Source organism: Ceratotherium simum, chromosome 8 (assembly GCF_057802395.1).
Source record: "Ceratotherium simum simum isolate JZ-2026a chromosome 8, ASM5780239v1, whole genome shotgun sequence".
NCBI lineage: Eukaryota > Metazoa > Chordata > Mammalia > Perissodactyla > Rhinocerotidae > Ceratotherium > Ceratotherium simum.
The window spans coordinates 5,985,159-6,003,807 of NC_141907.1; the positions used below are offsets into that span (position 1 = coordinate 5,985,159).

General features: G+C 50.7%; 2 protein-coding genes across 7 annotated transcripts in view; one reads left to right on the forward strand and one right to left on the reverse strand.

Moving 5' to 3' along the window:
• The window catches only part of CRMP1 (collapsin response mediator protein 1), a 72,945-nt gene extending 61,990 nt beyond the window's left edge, over nt 1–10,955 (forward strand). For 2 of the 3 annotated variants that reach the window (XM_087434900.1, XM_004432260.3), the window contains 3 exons: nt 3,858–4,037; nt 6,857–7,025; nt 9,908–10,955. In XM_087434900.1, the coding sequence (XP_087291026.1) occupies nt 3,858–4,037; nt 6,857–7,025; nt 9,908–9,999 (441 nt within the window). In that variant the 3' untranslated portion in view covers nt 10,000–10,955. The remainder of the gene's footprint in view (nt 1–3,857; nt 4,038–6,856; nt 7,026–9,907) is intronic. The other variant, XM_087434901.1, reaches the window with a different exon arrangement.
• A 2,853-nt stretch (nt 10,956–13,808) lies between these two features.
• EVC (EvC ciliary complex subunit 1) overlaps nt 13,809–18,649 on the reverse strand; it is a 77,550-nt gene continuing 72,709 nt past the window's right edge. For 3 of the 4 annotated variants that reach the window (XM_087434904.1, XM_087434906.1, XM_087434902.1), the window contains 3 exons: nt 18,487–18,580; nt 17,694–17,805; nt 13,809–17,232 (listed from right to left, as the gene is read on the reverse strand). In XM_087434904.1, coding sequence (XP_087291030.1) covers nt 17,148–17,232; nt 17,694–17,805; nt 18,487–18,580 — 291 coding nt within the window. In that variant the 3' untranslated portion in view covers nt 13,809–17,147. The remainder of the gene's footprint in view (nt 17,233–17,693; nt 17,806–18,486; nt 18,581–18,649) is intronic. The other variant, XM_087434903.1, reaches the window with a different exon arrangement.

Consider the following 18,649-nt stretch of genomic DNA (forward strand, 5'->3'; position numbering starts at 1 on the left):
TCTTTTTGCTGAGGAAGACTGGCCCTGGGCTAAGATCCGTGCCCATCTTCCTCCACTTTATATAGGACGCCGCCACAGCATGGCTTGACAAGCAGTGTGCCAGTGCATGCCTGGGATCCGAACCAGTGAACCCCAGGCCGCCACAGCGGAGGGCGTGCACTTAACTGTTTGCGCCACGGGGCCGGCCCCTGTGATTAAAATTTTAAACCTACTTTTCTATAAAAAGAACACAACTTATTTCCTTTCATATCTTAGTGGAAAAAGTATTTACTTCAAAGTGCCACACCATAGCTATACATACATGTTCGTATATCCATAGCCTACCAAACTCAATATATATTGAGATATAATTCATGTACCATAAATTTCACCATTTTAAAATGTACACTGCAGTAGTTTTTAGTATATTCAGAAGGTTGTACAATCACCACTACAAATTTCAGAACATTTTCATCCCCTCAGAAAGAAACCCATTAGCATTCACTTCCCATTCCTCCTTCCCCCAGCCCCGTTTAACCACAAACCTACTTTCTTTCCCTATGGACTCGCTTTTTCTGGACGTACCATATAAATGGAATCACACAATATGTGGCCTTTTGTGTCTGGCTTCTTTTACTCAGCATCGTGTTTCTGAGGCTCATCCACACTGTAACATGTATCAGTAGTTCGTTCTTTTTAGGGCTGAATAATATTACATTGCATGGATGACCACATCTATCCATATCCATGTACCCATTAATCCATTCTTCAGTGTCAGGCCATGTCTTACAGGACATAAAAGAAATAAGGAACAGTGGTTTCTTCCTGGGAGGGGGACTAGGGAACTGGGGCTCATGGATGGGAGAGACAACATGTGTTTTTTATCATGGTCTTTTGTACTGTTTGAATTTTTACATTGTTCATATATTACCATTAAGGAAAAAAGCAATTAACTTTTAAAACGTATGTAGTTGTGAAACATAGAATGTGATATTTGTGGGTGATATTACCTGAGCCTTGTAAGAATTCCCCAGTAGAGGAATACCACCCTAGCATATGTCATGTCCTTCCACCAGGAAGAGGAACAGCAAACCCCACTGGGCTGTCTGTGTTGGGGGTGGCCAGTTCCGCCTGGTAGGGAAGTGACTTGCCTTGTGCACCGCCTTTTGGCATTCACAATCCACATTTGGGCTTCAGCAAAATTATAAATTACTGCCTAGCAGGGGCCCTTCAGGGTGACTCCGGAAGAATTAGATTAGCAAACATCTGAAAAACTGAAAACAGACTGCCTGGGCCCTGGGAGGCAGCTGCAAACTGAGTCTGGTGCAGTGTTAGCAGCTGTTGGAGAAGATCTGATGGTTTCCCTGAAGCCCCAAATATGCATCTAAAAACCATCAAAAACAAGAAGAGAACCCTATTGGCTGATTACAAATCAATATAAAGAATCAATAACTTTCCTATGAAATAATAAAAAGCACTCTGAAAAATAGAATGGAAATCAAAATCCTGTTTCTAATAGCAATAACTAAAGACTCACATAAATGCAAGCTCTTTTACACTGATAAGATTCAACAGAGTGAGTGTATCAATTCTTTCTAATTTAATCTATAAAGTTGACGTAATCGCATAAGAAAATTCAATAGAATTTCTTTGTAACTAGAAAAGCAGAGTTCCAGATGGTAAGTCTGAGAATATTTCTGAAAAAGGGAAAACTAAGGAAAGAGCACTGACGGTTTCAGTTATTAAAATGTGTTATAGAGCTACAACAGTCGAAACAGTTTGGCATTGGTACAGAGCCAAGAATAGACCGACCACCTGGAAGAATTGGGTTTACAATAAAGGAGGCAGTTCAAGTCAGTTAGACAAAGAGAGTTATCGAACCAGTTCTGTGAGAACAGCCCCTCTCATGAGGCTAGACGTCAGCCGTACTCATTACCACAAAACAAATTCAAAATGGATCAAGGATCGAAGTAAAATAAAGTTATGAAAGGACTAGAATAAAACTCATTTTTAAATGATTTTGAAAGGCAGAAGACCTTTCTAAGCAAGACGCAAAACTTAGAAAATATAAAGGAGAAGATTGGTCTGTTTGACCGTTGACTACATACAAATTAAACAAAAAACCCCTCTGTGTGGCAAAAAATAGTAATAATTATTATTAACTTATGTGAGATCAAAAGGCAGAGGAGAGACGGGGAAGTGTTTCCAACACACGGGACAGACAAAGGGATAAATTCCTTAACACCGAACATGTCCTTAGAAATCAAAATACCAAGAACGTAATAAACAGAACAGTGTGCAAAAATGCAAACAGTTACACAAGAAGAAATATACAAATGGTTTATATTCATTTAAAAACAGACCCAGGACCAGCCCCATCATTGGTGGTTAAGTCTGGCGCGCTCTGCTTTGGCAGCCCAGGTTAGTGGCTCGGATCCTGGCACGGACCTACACCACTCATCAAGCCATCCTGTGGCTGCAACCCACATACAAAATAGAGGAAGACTGGCACAGATGTTAGCTCAGCAACAATCCTCCTCACCAAAAAAAATAAAAATAAAAAAATAAAATAAAACCAATAAAAATAAATGAAAATAGACCCCATCTCACTTATAATTAACCAAACGCAAGTAACAACAGTAAGATGCTGTTTTTCACCCGTGCCCATGACTGAGAGGCAGGGGTTTTATAGGACAAAGATGTGGTCAGACCGTGGTAAGCAGGCGAGCTTGTAGAGTGTTTTCAGGAATGGAAGCTTGTGCCTCCTCTTTGGGAGGACAACTCCATCAAAGTTAAAATCCATTTATTCTTTGGCCCAAAACTCCACATCTAGAATGATGTAGAAAGATAAAACCACACATGCCGGCATGGACACACACACGTGTTTCAGCACGGTTTGTAGCAAAAGTGGGAAGCGACCCAATTATTCATCCCTGGGAACTGGATAAATAAATAATAGTTCGGTACAGCAGTTTAAAGAATGTTAAAAACATTTTTAAACCACGTACATGTGCTGATATGGAACCATCTCTGAGGTAAGGAGGAAAATTAAGGTGAAAACTGTACAGGGCGTTTGCAATGTGCAAGACGATTCTTCATGTGCAGGAACTATCTGGGGGCACAGAAGACTCAGTTCAGGCACTTATCTCTCTGAAGTAGAAGAGACAAGTGCTTTTTAAAAAATCAAATGTCTTTTGTACTGTTTAATTTTTTTTATCATATACACGACCTACCTTTAAAACAAAAAATGAAAAGCAGTTGGCTGGTGGTGGTTATATTCACTTTAGGAGTAATGAAAGGAATGCATATTTTTAAGGACATGTTTTGTCTTTCAAATTAGCAAAAAAAAAAGAAATAAAAAGTAAAAATGACCTCACCCAGTGCTGGAGGGGATGTCATAGACGTGAAGTCATGACATGTTTCTCCCTGCTGACATAGTGTTGATTGGGCTGATGCCTTTGGAAAATCTGGCAGTCTGCAGTGAGTGCCTTAAAAAACCTCATCTCTTTTGACCTAGTAATTTAATTTTAGTAAACTATCCTGAAGAAAATATTTTTTAAAAAAGACACAAAAGTGTCCATTATAGTCTGAGCAGCCACGTTGCCTGACTCCAGGGCCCCCATTCACGTTCACGATGCCTCAGACAATATTGGTTTGTTGATGTAATACCCCCCTCAACCTAAATGTTCAGTTGTGAGGGGTCTGTTATGCAAATGAAACAGCATATAATGGAATATTACACAGTCCCAAACAAGGCGATTTCAGAGAGGAAAACCTTGGAAAAGCCTGTGAAATGATGTTAGGCAGAGTCGCTGTTAGGAATGACATGCTTGTGCAGAAAGCCGTGGTGAGGTCCTGCTGTGGTTCCTGCTGTGCAGGCTGTGGAGTACAACATCTTCGAAGGCATGGAGTGCCACGGCTCCCCGCTGGTGGTCATCAGCCAGGGCAAGATCGTCTTCGAGGACGGCAACATTAACATCAACAAGGGCGTGGGCCGCTTCATCCCTCGGAAGCCCTTCCCCGAGTACCTGTACCAGCGCGTCCGCATCAGGAGCAAGGTGCGTGGGGCCGGGGCTGGCGTGTGCAGTTGACAAGTGTAGCCGCGCCAGCCTCCCTGTCCTCGTGTGTCATGTGAGCAGTGACAGCCCTGCCTGAGTCTCCGGCTGGAGTGAGAACCAGATGAGACCTTGGAGGTCCCTGGGCTTTGCAAACTGTAAAGAGGTGTGCACATGTGGGGATGGGATGGGCAGTGGGAGTGACACTGACTGAGCTGCTTTGGGATGTGCGTCCTGCATCACCTCGGGGTCTTCACCACCCCCTTTGAGGTGTCCTGACCCTCCTGCAGATCACAACCCTGGTGCTCGAAGCAGTGGATTGACCAGCATCTCACAGCTGGGAGAGCTCTGCAGCCCTTAGGCATTGCCCTTTTGGTAAAAACAAACAACCTCGACGGATGGCAGAACTGCGTCTAGACGCCCTTCAGATCTGCCCTCTTTTCTCCCTCCCCGTCCTCCTCTTCCGTTCCACATCTTTCCTCCCTCTTTGCCATGATGAGTCTTAGCACAGACTCGGGAGGTCCGATAGAAGGGCGTGGAGCAGGCTCAGTCCCATCTCCAGTCCAGCTCGGGAAGAAGCTTGCTCACGCTTTAGATAAACTCCTACCTGTGGCCCATCGTCTTCCCTAATTGGGTCCCTCCTGTCACCACGACAACCTGCTTCTCGCACTAAATGGCTGATGTTTGCCAGAAAGCCCAGCTTGTCTGTGTGTGTGTGTGTGCACGCACGGGTGCATATGTGCACGGGTGTCTGTGTATATATATGCATATTTCATGCTTGTGTGTGTGCATGCACATGTGCCCACCTGTGTATCGTCCCACTCTTCTTGTGGTTCAGAAATGGCACCACCACCACCAATTTCCATGGAAAAGTCCAGAGACCTCTTGGCATTCCCAGACTCCCAGGCCCACATTATGAGGCTCTGTGTCTGTTTGTGGTCCCTTTCCATCTCCCATAAGGTGTAGCTCCCTAGGTCAAAGATACCAAATCACACAGACATTATGCGTCAGGTAGGGAAAGGATGGACGTGGAAAATAAGCAAGTCAGGTCCGAGAAATGGCCAGGGATGGCCAAGGTGGCTGAGTGACTGTGGCAGCTGCTGAGAGAAAAGGGACTCATGTAAATTCCTGGCGGGGATGCCCACTGAGGGGGCAGAAACGCTCCTTGGCTGGCTTCATTCCCTCCAGGTTGGCTTGAACCTGAGGCCTGTGGTTGGCAGTCCCGTCTGTAAGAGTGCGAAGCCATCATTGCAGTAGCGAGCACGCCGGATCCCCTGGCACAAGGTGCTCCCTCCCCGCACACTTGGGGCAGAAGTTAAGAGCCCAGCCAGGTGAGGGAGAGCACCGGCTCTGGCTGAGCTGGGCTCAGAGGAGGTCACGGACGGGCACTGGGAGGCAGGGAGACGGCATTAGAGCCGGCAGGCACCGAGGGAAACCCAGAGACACAGAGAGCAGGTACTGAGAGGAGTGGGACAAAAAGAGAGCCAGGTCCCAGGACCAGGGGAGCAGGGCTCCGGGGACAGATGGAGGACTGTCACCATGGTGTGTGGGGGCCTTGACTTGGTGCTAAAAATGGGACCCCTGCTGCAGAGGAGGAGGGAGCCCAGGGCTGGGGTCGGGGCGCTGTCCCTGACTCACAGTAAAAACTGCACGTCCCTGGACACAGGCTGTTCTCCCAGGGCCTGGGGCACACACCCACCCTCCTTGGCCATCTCTGAGCTCACCTGTCCGTCTCTGAGCTCACCTGTCCATCTCTGAGCTCACCTGTCTGTCTCTGAGCTCACCTGTCCGTCTCTGAGCTCACCTGTCCGTCTCTGAGCTCACCTGTCTGTCTCTGAGCTCACCTGTCCATCTGTGAGCTCACCTGTCCGTCTGTGAGCTCACCTGTCTGTCTCTGAGCTCACCTGTCCATCTGTGAGCTCACCTGTCCATCTCCGAGCTCACCTGTCCGTGTCCGAGCTCACCTGTCTGTCTCTGAGCTCACCTGTTCAGCAGCAGGCAGTTTCCAGCAGGCTCACAGCCTCCCACCTCAAGCCCCTGCGCTTTCAGCTTCTCTCTCTCAGGGCTTCCTCTGTCCCCTGGGGCAGCCCTCAACTCGTGGCGATTAAGGCCAGATCCATGGCCCTGTCCGGACCCTGTCCTCTCGAGGGTCTGTGCTGAGGTTCACTCCCTGCTCACAGTTTCCCTGAGCCAGCTGCCCTCAGAGGTGGCCCACTTCCCTTTCTGTGGTGGGTTTTCTCCTTTCCTCTCTCCCTCCTCCTTTCTGGAATCACCTCCCAAACAAACTACGTGCCCCCAAATCCTTGTCGGGGGTCAACTTTGTAAGAACGTAGATGAAGACGGGCCTTTTGATGCAGCCAGTCCCTGACTCAGTGGTCCTTCAGAGGGATGGTGGGGAGTCTCAGAGACAAGAGTTTTCCCTTGGAAATCGCTTTGGGGTCCTCCTGCATGAAGCTCTGTTTGTATGTGTGAGTGTATGTGCACGCATGTCTTTATATGTGCGTTGCATTTGTGTTGGATTGTGCATGCATGATGTGTATGTATACATGCATGCGTGTGGGGGGTGAGTGAGTGCATTGTGCTGTGCCTGTCTGTGCACATGTGTATGCACGTGTATGCATGTGTGAATTGTAAGTGCACACGTATACACGTGTATGGGTGGTTGGGTGCATACATGTGGTCTGCCTGCATGTGTATGCACGCGCGTGTGTGTGTTTACCCCTGAGGTGGCCTCAGGTCACTATCCGGCTGCAGGGCTCTGGCCCATCTGAACGGGAAGACACACATGCTTCTTACTGATCAATCCCCCCCGCCCCGTTTAGGTTTCTGGGTTGCAAGGGGTTCCCAGGGGCATGTATGACGGTCCTGTGTACGAGGTGCCAGCTACACCCAAATATGCAACAACTCCTGCTCCTTCCGCCAAGTCCTCGCCTAACAAACACCAGCCTCCGCCCATCAGAAACCTCCACCAGTCCAACTTCAGTTTATCAGGTAAGAAACTGCGCGGCCGGCTCCCCACGCCCACGGCGGTTCCCAGAGGCCTGAACAAACCCACGGCCTCAGGCACGCCATGGGGAAGCAAGGCGGGAGTGTGGGACCCCTCCACCTCTCCTCCCGGTGGGGGCAGAGCCGGTTGGGGGAGTCAGAAAGCAGAGGGGGTCTGTGGGGCCATGTAGAGATAGAGACCCTGGTTTGTGAAGACTGGCCCTGTGCTCGTCCTTAAGCACAGGTGGAGACGTTTTTACACTCTTACCCAGGAAGCTAGACGTGGAGTGGTGACTGGTGTAGCCACCGTCTGCTGGGCGCGTGCTCTGGTCATCTTCAGCCTCCGCTGCAGTTTGTTACACGCTGTCGTACTCGTGACTGTTTCTTCTCCACAACAACCCTGTGTGTAGAGTGATATCATTCCTATTTCTTCAAGGAGGGAATTAAGCCCCAAGAAATTCACTGTCAAAATACCAGGATTTGGTGCTCAACAAATGTGTGTGGACAAAATCGAAAGTTGACGTGGTCCCTCAGACTTTCTGAAGGCCCCGGGGACATGTGTCCGCAATTTCATCTGATCGCCACACGAGGGCAGACATGCACACATTGGGAACATTGAATTGGAATTTCAACTCTTAAAATATTTGAGGCATCAGCTTGTTATATGCTGTGCTAGGTCTAGGAATACAGTGATGAATAACATGCTGGGCAGCCCTCAGTCTCTCCCAGAGGCCAGTAGACATTTTATTAAAGGGCCAGATAGTAACTATTTTAAAAATTTAAAATTTTGTGAGCCAAGAGGCAAAATCTAGGATATTATAATAAATAGCCATTTCAAATGCAGCTGTTTAGAAAGGTAAAAACTATTCTTAGCTCTTGGACTATACAAAAACAGGTGGTGGGCCGAGTTTTGCCAGAGAGCCACAGTTTGCTGACTCCTGGTCTAGCAGGCGTGAAGGACATTTAAACAGAAAGGGGATGTAGTTAGTGGAAGAGAATGGCAGGGGCCGAGAGAGAGAAGATGAAACATCGATTTAAATTGTGGGGGTGACAGAACCTACCATCCACTCAGGGACTGTCCTCAGTGATTCTGCAGTGGGGGACACAAGTCTGGTCCCCATCCAGTCCATCTCACGTTCCATGAGCTGTCATGGAAGAGGTTCTCGCACACCGAGTGTGATTCCAGACTTTCAAGGTAACTAATATCTGTGCACAAAATGGGCCCTCCACACAACCTGAGTGTCTCATCGGGTGCTCAGACAGCAGAACAGGATTAGCTGCGATGCAGGAAAAGCTGTCTGGGTGGGCCCTGCCTCGGGGAGCGTGCAGACTAGATCTCTGTTCTCAAGTTATGCAATTCACAATTGCAATGAAATGTGGAGAGAAATCCCTGCCTTTTAAAGCAAGAAAAACAATGCCACAGAAAGTCTGCCGGAAGGACCCACAAGCACCCTGCTGTCCCAGTTCTGGCCACAGCTCCCTCTGAGGCCCGCAGCACTGCCTGGGCCAGCCTCTCAGCAGTTGACAGGTGACTTCATTTGCTACCAACACCCTAGATATTTCCCAACGTCGTGTCCTTTTATATCTGCGTGTGTCACGTCAGAGAGACGTAGCGTAACTTACTGAACTAGTGTCCTCTTGTCCAATAGGTATTTTCCAAGTACCTGGCATGTAACCAGCAGGGTACAGGTGATTATGAAGAGAGAGGGTGTTAAGCACTAGGCCTGGTCTCTGATTTCTGGGTCTTTAGGAGATTCCTGAATTACCAGGAAGACACGTCGTCTACCAATGAAACAACGAGAGAAAGAGTCAGGATCTAAACCAGATTCTTTGTGGCTCCACAGATGCTGTGATGTCAAAGGTGGAAGGGCCTTGAGTTGGCTCTTATTTTATGGAAAAGGCAATGAGGCTAAGAGAGCGGAGTGTCTGATTCCACATTACCCAAAGTCAAGGCACCGTTTGTACTGGAACCCAGGTCTCCCGACTAGACCCTAGGACCTTCTCCACAACCTCCCTGCTTTCCGCATTATCCGTCATTCACCATTTAGTCATTTAATACACATTTATTGAGCGCCAGGCTCTGGGCTTGGTGCTGGAATTTTAAATCTTTATTTAACTGCAAGAGAATGCATGATATTAGAATGGATGGTTTGCTTTGCAGATTTAAAACAAAAAATGCTGCCCCCTCCCCCATGCAGATGTGTTCATTGCAAATGAGATGAGGAAATCCGGTTTGAGTGGTTCAGACACAGGAACACACGCATGCACAGATGCACACAGGCATACAAACGCACATACGTGTGCTCCATGCACACCATACATAAAGCACCTTTGGAGCATCGGGCTCTGTGCCCAGTGTTGTTCCGACTGTGCGGCAGGATTGCGGGCTTTGGAGACAGACCGGTTGGTGCTAAAATCCTGGCTTCCCCCCCTCCAGGTGTGTCCCCTCAGAAGCGTAACCCAAGCCTCAAATTCCTCATCTGTAAATTTGGAGTAAAAATGCCCCCTTTGTCGTATCTTGTGCTCTCAACTCAACAACATATGTGAAAGCACCAAGTCTGTGGCTGCACACAGTAGGCACTCAGTAAGTGCTTGTTATTGAGCACTGGAGCACCTGTCTCAAGAATGTGAAATTCCACTGGGGAAGCCAGACGAGAAAGAGTGCAACGTGGTCAGGACTGTAAGAAGGTGACCCCAGGGCCTAAGGGGCACAGAGGAGAGAGCAGGGGAGCCTCCCAGAGGTGAGCCTGGCCTGGGTCCCCAAGGGTTGAGAGGATGGAGGCACGTCAGGACGCGCGCCCAGCAGGGGCACATGGGAGAGACCCAGCCCTCAGGAGCAGCAGGTGGAGCTGGGGCCAACAGATCCAGTCTGGCTCTGTCTCTTTCAGGTGCCCAGATAGATGACAACAACCCCAGGCGCACTGGCCACCGCATCGTGGCGCCCCCTGGTGGCCGCTCCAACATCACCAGCCTCGGTTGAAGGCAGACGCGTGGATGAGCTAGAGTGAAGGATTCTGGGAATAATGTCCATGCCTCTCCCTGTCAGTGTTGTTGAAACCCAGTTTTATTTGGTCCTGATGGGGGGAAAATTGAATGATGTTCTTTCCTTTTTTGTTTCGGAAGAAGTGGTACTAGTGTGGTGTGTTTGCTTGGAAATTCCTTGCCCACAGTTGTGTGTTCACGCCCACTCCATCTCAGAGCATGGTGCCTTCATTTCCCTCCTTAGTGGACACAGGTTCTAGCCTCGTCTTGTACTGTCCCTTCCACTCCCGACTCCCGGCTCCATGACTCTCTGAGTGGTTCCTTTGCACCCTTGTAGCTGTTCTAGGATAGTTGATGCATGTTACTAAATTACGTATGCAAGTCTGTGAGTGCGTCTGACGAACATCGCCGAGGACAGAGGTAGACACGGTGTCAAGCCCTCAAGCCCTCAGGGGCAGTTCCAAAACTCTTAACGCGAAGATGTTTACTCATTGCCGCCACCCCAAGTCTACACTAGAAAGAAGCCTGCCCCCCCACCCCCACTGAGATCTGCTGTGAATTCTCAGAGAGGCGGGGAGCCTTCTGCTGCTCTCAGAGAACCATCATCCATGTCCCGTGTCAGAAACCCTGGTCTCCGTGGCACTTGTACCTCGCCATGACGTCTTTCCGGTCTGTGTGTGTCCTTCCAGCCAGCTCCGGGCTCCAGGCCGAGCCAGGTTCACACTCAGAAAGGGGTCTCCCATCCCCATTCAGGGCTGATGACAGTGGGGCACCGGCCGCTCCCGGGTTGCCCGAGTCCTGGTCCCTCCGAGGCGGTTGATGGGGCAGTCACATTTTTAAAGTTTTGTACAAAGTTTTCCTTTGTAATCACCCCCATTTTTACTTAACAACTGACTTACTGTGGCTCTTATTTCTGAATTCAAAGCTTGTGAAAAAATAAAGAACATAAATGGCCCACTGGCTCGACTGGGGTGTTTTCATTTAAGTGGTGGCCGTTCGGTTGGGTGCACATGATTGGTACCCCCCTCGTAATAACTGGACGGTGGTGCCTGCTCCCTGAGGACTCCCTCTGGGTAGATCGTGGAGGAGGCAGGGGAGGGAGCAGAGAGCCAGTCATGACTTCTGGAGTCTCAGGTCCCCATCCTGAGACCACGGATGAGAAGGACATGGGCCGGCGATGGGCTCCCGTGAAATAGGTTGAAATCACACGTCCACTCCTCCTGCCCAGCCTTTCCTTGGCACCCTCTCTCGTGGGTTACATAGGTCAGACTGCCTCAGCTGGAAGTGCCAGACTCCTGAACTTCACATTTCTTCTCTCCGGTCCCATGAGCAGATATACATTCTAAGGAGGAGGAAAACCTCAGGCCCAGTCGCTTGTCTCGATTAGCTGTCAGTAATGATGATGGTGACGACGACGATACAGGGAATGTCATACAGCACTGCCATATGCCAGGGGCTCTTATCATCCCCATGTTACAGTTGGGTCCTAGACAGGTCAGTATCTTGTCCAAGATCACACAGTTAGGAAGAGGCAGAGCCGGGATCTGAATCCAGGACCCACACATTTGGCTCCAAGTCCAAAGCCCTTGCTCCTCACTACTAAGCCTTATTGTCGTCTGAGCAGGATGGGTTTGCATGGTCCCTCATCTACTTAATGGTTTGGGTGTCCTCTCCCCCTGCCCACAGCTGGGTTAGGATACCTTGGTTAAGGTCCAAAGAGGTATCTACTCAGGGTCAGTTATGGACTTTCTGGAAACAAGGCTGAATACTGAGAAAGGTCAAGAATGGATGGTAAGGACTTTCCACGTTTGGCCTCGGCCCATTCAGACTATCAAAGGGCAGCACAGAAAATTCCAGAAGAGTTAAGTTGGCAGCAGTCAGTTACCCACCGTGCCCCCTGGAGTGTTTCTTCTCTTCCCCGTCACCCCCCAGCCCGTCGGGGTGGGAGCTGAAGCACACGCAGCCCTAACATCCTCCCTCTAAGACCCACTGACAGGGCCTTTGCCTGAGGGTGCCAGCAACCTGTCCTACGTTAGGTTCCCCAGAACCTCCAAGAGGCACAGTCATGGGGTCCTGGTGGCTGTAAGACAGACAAGCCTTGATTCTTGCAGGCTGAGCTGCAACATTCCTCTAAAGGCACATGCTTTTCATTCATCTCTTAAATCGTAGGAGGAGGTGGGGCGTGTTTCCTCAGAGAGCTTTAGGGGAAGCTCTCCATTCTCCCCCTCATTCACCTGCACATCAATTCCCCTTTCCCATGTGGCTCAGCCCAGCCACAGGTCCCAGGGGTTAGGATGTGGGCATCTTGCTGGGGGCATTATTCTGCCGACCACACGAGTCTTCTAAGTTTTCTTCCAGAAGTTTTGTTTTACCTTTCACATTTAGGTGTATGATCCATCTCATAATCTTTGTGTATAACGTAATGGAGGGCTCACGGCTCTCTTTTTTCCGTAATATCCACTGACCCAGAGCCATCTACTGAAAAGATCATCCTTTCCCCCACTAAGCTGCAGTGGAGGCTTTGCTGTAAATCAGGTGACCATAGTGTGTGGGGCTTCGGATCCGGGGTACCGAGGTGAATGAATGAATGAATGTTGAACACCAGGCTGGGGCGGGGCGGAGCTCTGCTTTGTAGTGTTTGCTCATTTCCACGGTGTAAATATTCTCACTGCAGCCAATTTCAAGCTACCAACAGGAAGCCAGCGAGCCTGCAACCCACAAAATTTCAGTCGGCTCTGGTGTCCCAGTAAGGGCCGGCACGATCTCAGTGTCATTGGCCCTAATGTTCTCTCTAGTGAAGTCACTTTATGGAGCAAAAGAGCAAGAAAAGAGGATTCTTGACAAAGGGACCTTTACCAGACTGAAGTCCCCCCCCCGCCCCCCCCTTTTTCCTTCCACCAAGTGATGGGGAGTGCCCATTTTGTACCAGACACCAGCTAGGCAGGCGGAATGCAATGGGTGTATGTTCCAGGGAGGAGGTCAGGTATGAATCAGATTATCACCCCAAGCATGTAACTGCACACTCCGCTGAGGGCCATGAAGGGCGCATTTTGGAGAGTAGAGAATGCTCATCTCCCTCTCCTCACGTCTCCACAGAGGGAAGGGCGTCCATCTCTCAGGGAGAAACTGGGGAGTCTCCTGGCCTCTCTCACTCTTCCCTCCCCAGGGAGGAGAGGCACCTGACTGCTCAGTCTGGGAAGGAACTGGGTGGGCTAAGTGGTGTGCTGTCCTCTCTCCACGGAGAGGACCAGCCTCAGGAAACGCTTTGCCCCAGGCGAGGCTCTACCATGAAGTTAATGATGCTCAAGCTTCAGGCCCATCGTGCGCACAGGCCCCGGGGCGGGGCCTTAGCGACGTGTCCACGGTCGTACATTTCTGTACAGTTGACACAGTCAGGTATTTAACTACAGTCCGTTAAGGTCACTATCTCCTCTCACTCCAACGTCTCCGTGTGTCAGGCGACCCTGGGGAGGCCGAGGGCATTTCTGGGATCTGGGTTCAGGCAGGCTGAGCTGAGTTCAGTGGGGATGTTTACATGTGTAGTTGAGGTGTTGCCGGGCAGCCCAGGCACAGACAGCCACACTGCGCCAACTCCCCTGCATCGCGACAGAACACAGGCCAGCGGTCACGACGCAAACGTGTCCTGTGGCGCCCAGCACCAGAAGCGCGCAGCGTCAAGGAGAGCGAGTTCTAGAGTGTACAGAGCCGGAAGCTAGTCCGTGCAGAACCTCCCAGGCATCAGATGCATGAATTTTGAGTAAAGAAATAGTAGAACAAAGTATTACAGACAGGGCTTAGGCGATTCACTGATTTAAAAAATTATTTTATTTTTGGATTTGTGATTTTGTGGAATTCATCAGGTTTTTAAAATATATCATTTGTTCTGATCTCCTCTCACACTCTAAACATATATTCACTTTTATAATTTTTTAATTTTATTCACTTTTTGTGAAGTTCTCCTCCCCAAAAGCACAAGTTCCAGCCCCCACCCCAAGTCTGGGTCTCCCTGCTCCTCCTCCCTTGCAGTGTTTTAGGGGTGCACCCACGGTGGAGGCTTGCAACTGGGGCCACGTCTATGTGGCCGGGTGGACTAGTTTAACTTACGGGGAAAGGTATGAACAAGCCCTTTGTGGCCACAGAGCCAACCTCAGGCCTCCAGTTTGGCTGCATTAGTTATAGAGCTGATATCCAGATCTCTGTCTGTCTGACTGCTTTGCCTATATCTCAGCTGGACAGGAAATGTTATGTAACTCCCTCCCTATCCCAGCAGCAAAATATAAGATACTGAGAACGTCAGAGGAGGGTCTCATCTTGTCCAGGGAGGTGGGGCAAGGAAGGCTCTTGAAGATGAATCCTGTTGTTGAGATGTGAGCAACGGCTAGGAGCTAATGAGGCAATAGGGATGGGAGGAGGGAGGGGTGTTGAAAGCAGAATGAATGTCATGTGCAAAGGCCCAGGGGTAGGCAGGGGCATGGCATGTATGAGACCATGAGAGGAGACAGAGGCTGGTGCTGGGTGAGGGTGAGGGCAACGACTGGGCTGGAGGGGTGGCTGGTACCAGACCTCACAGGGCACTGTGGTCCATGTTAAAGATTTTGCTTTTTCTCCTAAGAGCAAGGGAATATCACTGAAGGCATCAGTCAAGTCTGTGTTTTAGAAAGTGTAGGCAGATTAGAGGAGGGTGGGGCAGGGCAGGAAGGATGAGTTGGAGCAGAGCAGCAAGATCACCAGAGATACTAAGGATGAGACAGACCCAGGCTGCCTGGAGGACTCTAGGAGAGTCTGTTGACCTTATAAACCCCAAAGGCTTCATCCTACGAGCTCAAGCTCAGATCAGAAGGTAAGTTTGCATAAAAGAATTAATTCACTAAACTCGTTATATCATCACTCATGATCCCTTACAATTCCACCTCCTTCCATCACCATAGCAACCACAGCACATAATAGGAACCGGAGAACGTAACTGAGATGGAGGGAGGGCAATTGAGGTGTGTCTTCGGGGTCTCCTTGCTGATCCTCCTCTCCCTGGTTCTGGGCGTGCTATGTTCACACAGCTCAGCCGCGGGCCTGACAGCCCCCATCCGTGTCCCGGTGTCCAGAGCCTGTGCCCGACCACGGCGTCCTGCGGCTTCCAGATATCCACGTTTTATTTTGATCGGCGAGGCAATTCCATTATGAAAGTCACCTCCATGCTCCTGCTCGTAGTCAGAAGAGTCAATTTGTGTGTGATGAAAACAGAAACCATGCACGGTCTTTCTTGAGAATTACATGCCCCAAACTGCCAAGCACAGTCGTTGGGCGGTGAGTGTGGCAAAGGGTCCCATAGCCTGTGACATGTGACATATACCCTAGGGCTAGGAAGCTACCCTAAAGAAACAAAACGATTATCCACGCAGGATTGGTGGAGGCTGAAGCAGCCATCGAGACTGAAGCTGTACCGCCTGCCACCTTTCAGAGATCCTGGTGCTGCCCGGGCATCTGCATTAACCGTACTCATGTCACAAATCAGACATTCCCAACATAGCAGAATTCCCAACATCTGTCTCCAGAACGCCTCTGTGCAGAGGGCCATGTGACAAAAGTGATTTCTATGCAAACCAGGCTCTGAAAATATTGCAGGAAGGAAGCCACAACCTTGTTTCAAGCCTCTGCAGAATAAGGAAATGTTTTATTTCGCCACAAGAGGGAGCCTTTGGTTAACTTGGGAAATCCTGCTGTTGCCCAGTGGGGAATTGAAGATGCTCTGATAGTAAGTATCTTTCACAAATGATGTGACTATTATGGATTACTTCTTCTGTTGAGCAGCTACTCTTTCCTAAGAGAGGCTAATTTAGGTTTTAAGAGGTAAAAATTCAGGCCACCAAAGGTCCAGAAAATCCCCAAGACAGTGGCTCCCAGAGCCTGGCGCCCACTGTGTTCTGGGAATTTGTGGAAATGCTGAGATCTCCATCCCGGACTGCCTGGGGCCGGCACACTTTGATTCCGATCAGTGGATGACACCCCCAGGGGACATCTGGCCATGTCTGGAGATGTTTTCTGTTGTCACAACTGTAGAGTGCTCCTGGCTTCTGGTGGGTAGAGGCCAGGGATGCTGCTAAACATCCCACCATGCACAGGACAGCCCCCACCATCAGAGAAAGAATTATCTCATTCAAAACGTCCAAAGTGCCAAGGCTGAGAATACTTTACTTTGATGAAGGGAAATTTTCTTTCTGGGTGGGAAGGGCCTCTCCTGGCAGTTTGTGTGTGGCTGGTCTGGAAGCTTCTAGACATTCTCACCATCCACTGGGAGAACCAGTGGCCCCAGGAACATTTCTCCTGGGGGCTGGGCTGCTGCCTGGCAGAAGAGCTCATCACCCTTCTCCAGGTAGAGGCCAAAGCCTGGGCAGGGCCTCCTTCCGAGCACTTTAAGAGACTCCAACAGAAGACACTGCTGCACGTCTCATCATGTATTTGTGGGTCCTGAGGTCCCAGGGTGGGTGAGGACAAGCCTGTGGGCCAGGATTCCATGGTCTATGTCAGGGTCACGGGGCCGAGAGACTCAGACCCCCATAGTGACCAGGCCTTGGCTACTGGCTGAGCCAAGGGCCGGGAACGGGTCCTGATGAGAATACCGTGGCACCAACGGCCACGGTGCCTGGGAGAGAGAGAACAGGGTGATGGAAATGGCAGAGAAAAGGCCTCGGGCCCAGAAAACAGCAGCAGCGCCTGGAGACCCCTTCACCGCCCAGCAGAACTTCCCCGAGAGGCTGGAGAGCAGAGGGGCCCCAGGCTGCAGTGAGACAACCTCCCGCCGGGGAAGGCAGGTTCGGGGTGGCGTCAGGTCCCAGTGGGGGTACACAGAGCCAGGAAGGAAGAGACCCCCGAGGAATGCAGCCACGTCTCGAAGCCAAAAGAGCTACAACTCGCAAAGACGTGTTTCTCCCACTGGAGTTTCTGATTTTCTTGGGTGGTGGGGTCCACCATACTCAGGCTTCTCCTGACACTTCTCCATCCATCCTCCCTCCCCCTCACCGCAAGCCTGTGAGGCAGAGGGGACCCCTCCCCCCAGGTGACTGGGTCTCTCTTCACTGTCTCTCATGGCTGAGGGAGCGGCACGTGGCCTTCAGACCAGCTCTCCCCGTTCCGGCCCCGAGGGGCCTTCGACTACAGATTGCTTCTTTTCTTGAGCATCTTCTTGGAGTTCTCGCCGTCAGCAACTTCGCTTTCTTGCTGGCTCAGCCTTTTGCTGCTTAAAACGTGGAAGAAACGCAGCCGGTCAGTACTGTCCAGATGCAATAACTCATCCCATCTGATCGAAATAATTCTCATTTTGACCTGGGTTATTAAGAAATGAGTAAAACTCCCCGTTTCTCTCTGTTTGGTGGGAGGTCATCGAGTGCCCCTGGGAAAAGGACCGCATGCATGCTCAGGGGACTGAGGGCCCAGGACAGATCCACCCCATTGCAAACCTCAAGGCGTCTGTGGCCAGCGGCCAGCCCTGGTGGTGCTGGCGGGCGTGGAGGGAGGTCGTGGCCGATTTGGCCAAACGGGCCGCTAATAACAGCAGTGACAGTAACACCGACACTTCCCCTACGGTCCATCACGTCTCAGACCCTCAGGGGAACCTCCTGAGGGAGCTGCTCCTCTCCCGCCCAGACATTAGGGGGTCAATAAACACCCACAGGCAGTAAGCTGGGGACCCCGCGGTACCTCAGTGATCCCGAGGGGTGGCCTCCGGAGGCAGGGTCGTCGTCATTGGGCCCCCCGGGGTCCCCTCTCTCCCGGGGCGGGGGCTTCTTCCTTTTGGTCCTTACGGGCTTCTCTGCAGAAAACACAAACCCACACACCGGCTCTGTGACTTTAGGGAGGTGACAGCTTCTCTCAGCCTCCCCCCAACCCAGCCTGACATTTGAGTGCCTCTGTGGGCCGAGTATGTACTTGGCGCCTCACTGCTATTATACCCATTTAACGTGGAAGGAAACTGAGGCCGGGGGGGTGAAGTGCTTCCCCAAGCCCACACAGCCGGTACATGGTAGAACTGGGATTCCAACTCGGGTCGTCCGGCCCCCCTGTGTTTCTACCGCACCCAGCTGACGTGCAGACTCCGAACAGTGAGAACACAGCACCAGGACCGAAGCTTTTATTTTAATAGACCTCCGTATCTTTACACACCTTCTCGTCACTATCCCCTTAGCAGGTACAACACAGGCCGGGGGGAGGTGAGCTAATTATCCCCATTTTACAGATGAGGAAACAGAGTCAAGAAGAGACACAGTGAGTGAGCGGCAGACCCGGGAATCGGGATTACTGAATGTTGGCGGCAAGAGGGCCCAAGGGGCATCCCAACTGAGCCTGCTCATTTACAGACAAGGACACAAGAGCCCAGAGAGGTTAAGTATGGTACCTAAGGCCACACAGCTGGTTAGTGGTGCACGTGGGACTAGAACGCACATTCCCAGCCCAGAGAGCCTCCCGCGGCGGCGCACCAGCCTCCGTGACTTACCTGACGGTCCGCGCTTATTCGAGAACAGTTTGCTTTCAGCCAGGGGCACCCGGGCCAATGCCGCCAGCTCGGAGATGAAGCTCTGCTGGGCTTCCTGAACACAGAGAGAGGATCAGCGGGGCCTCCCTCTGCCCTTCTCGACCCTCTAAATCCTCCTCCACCA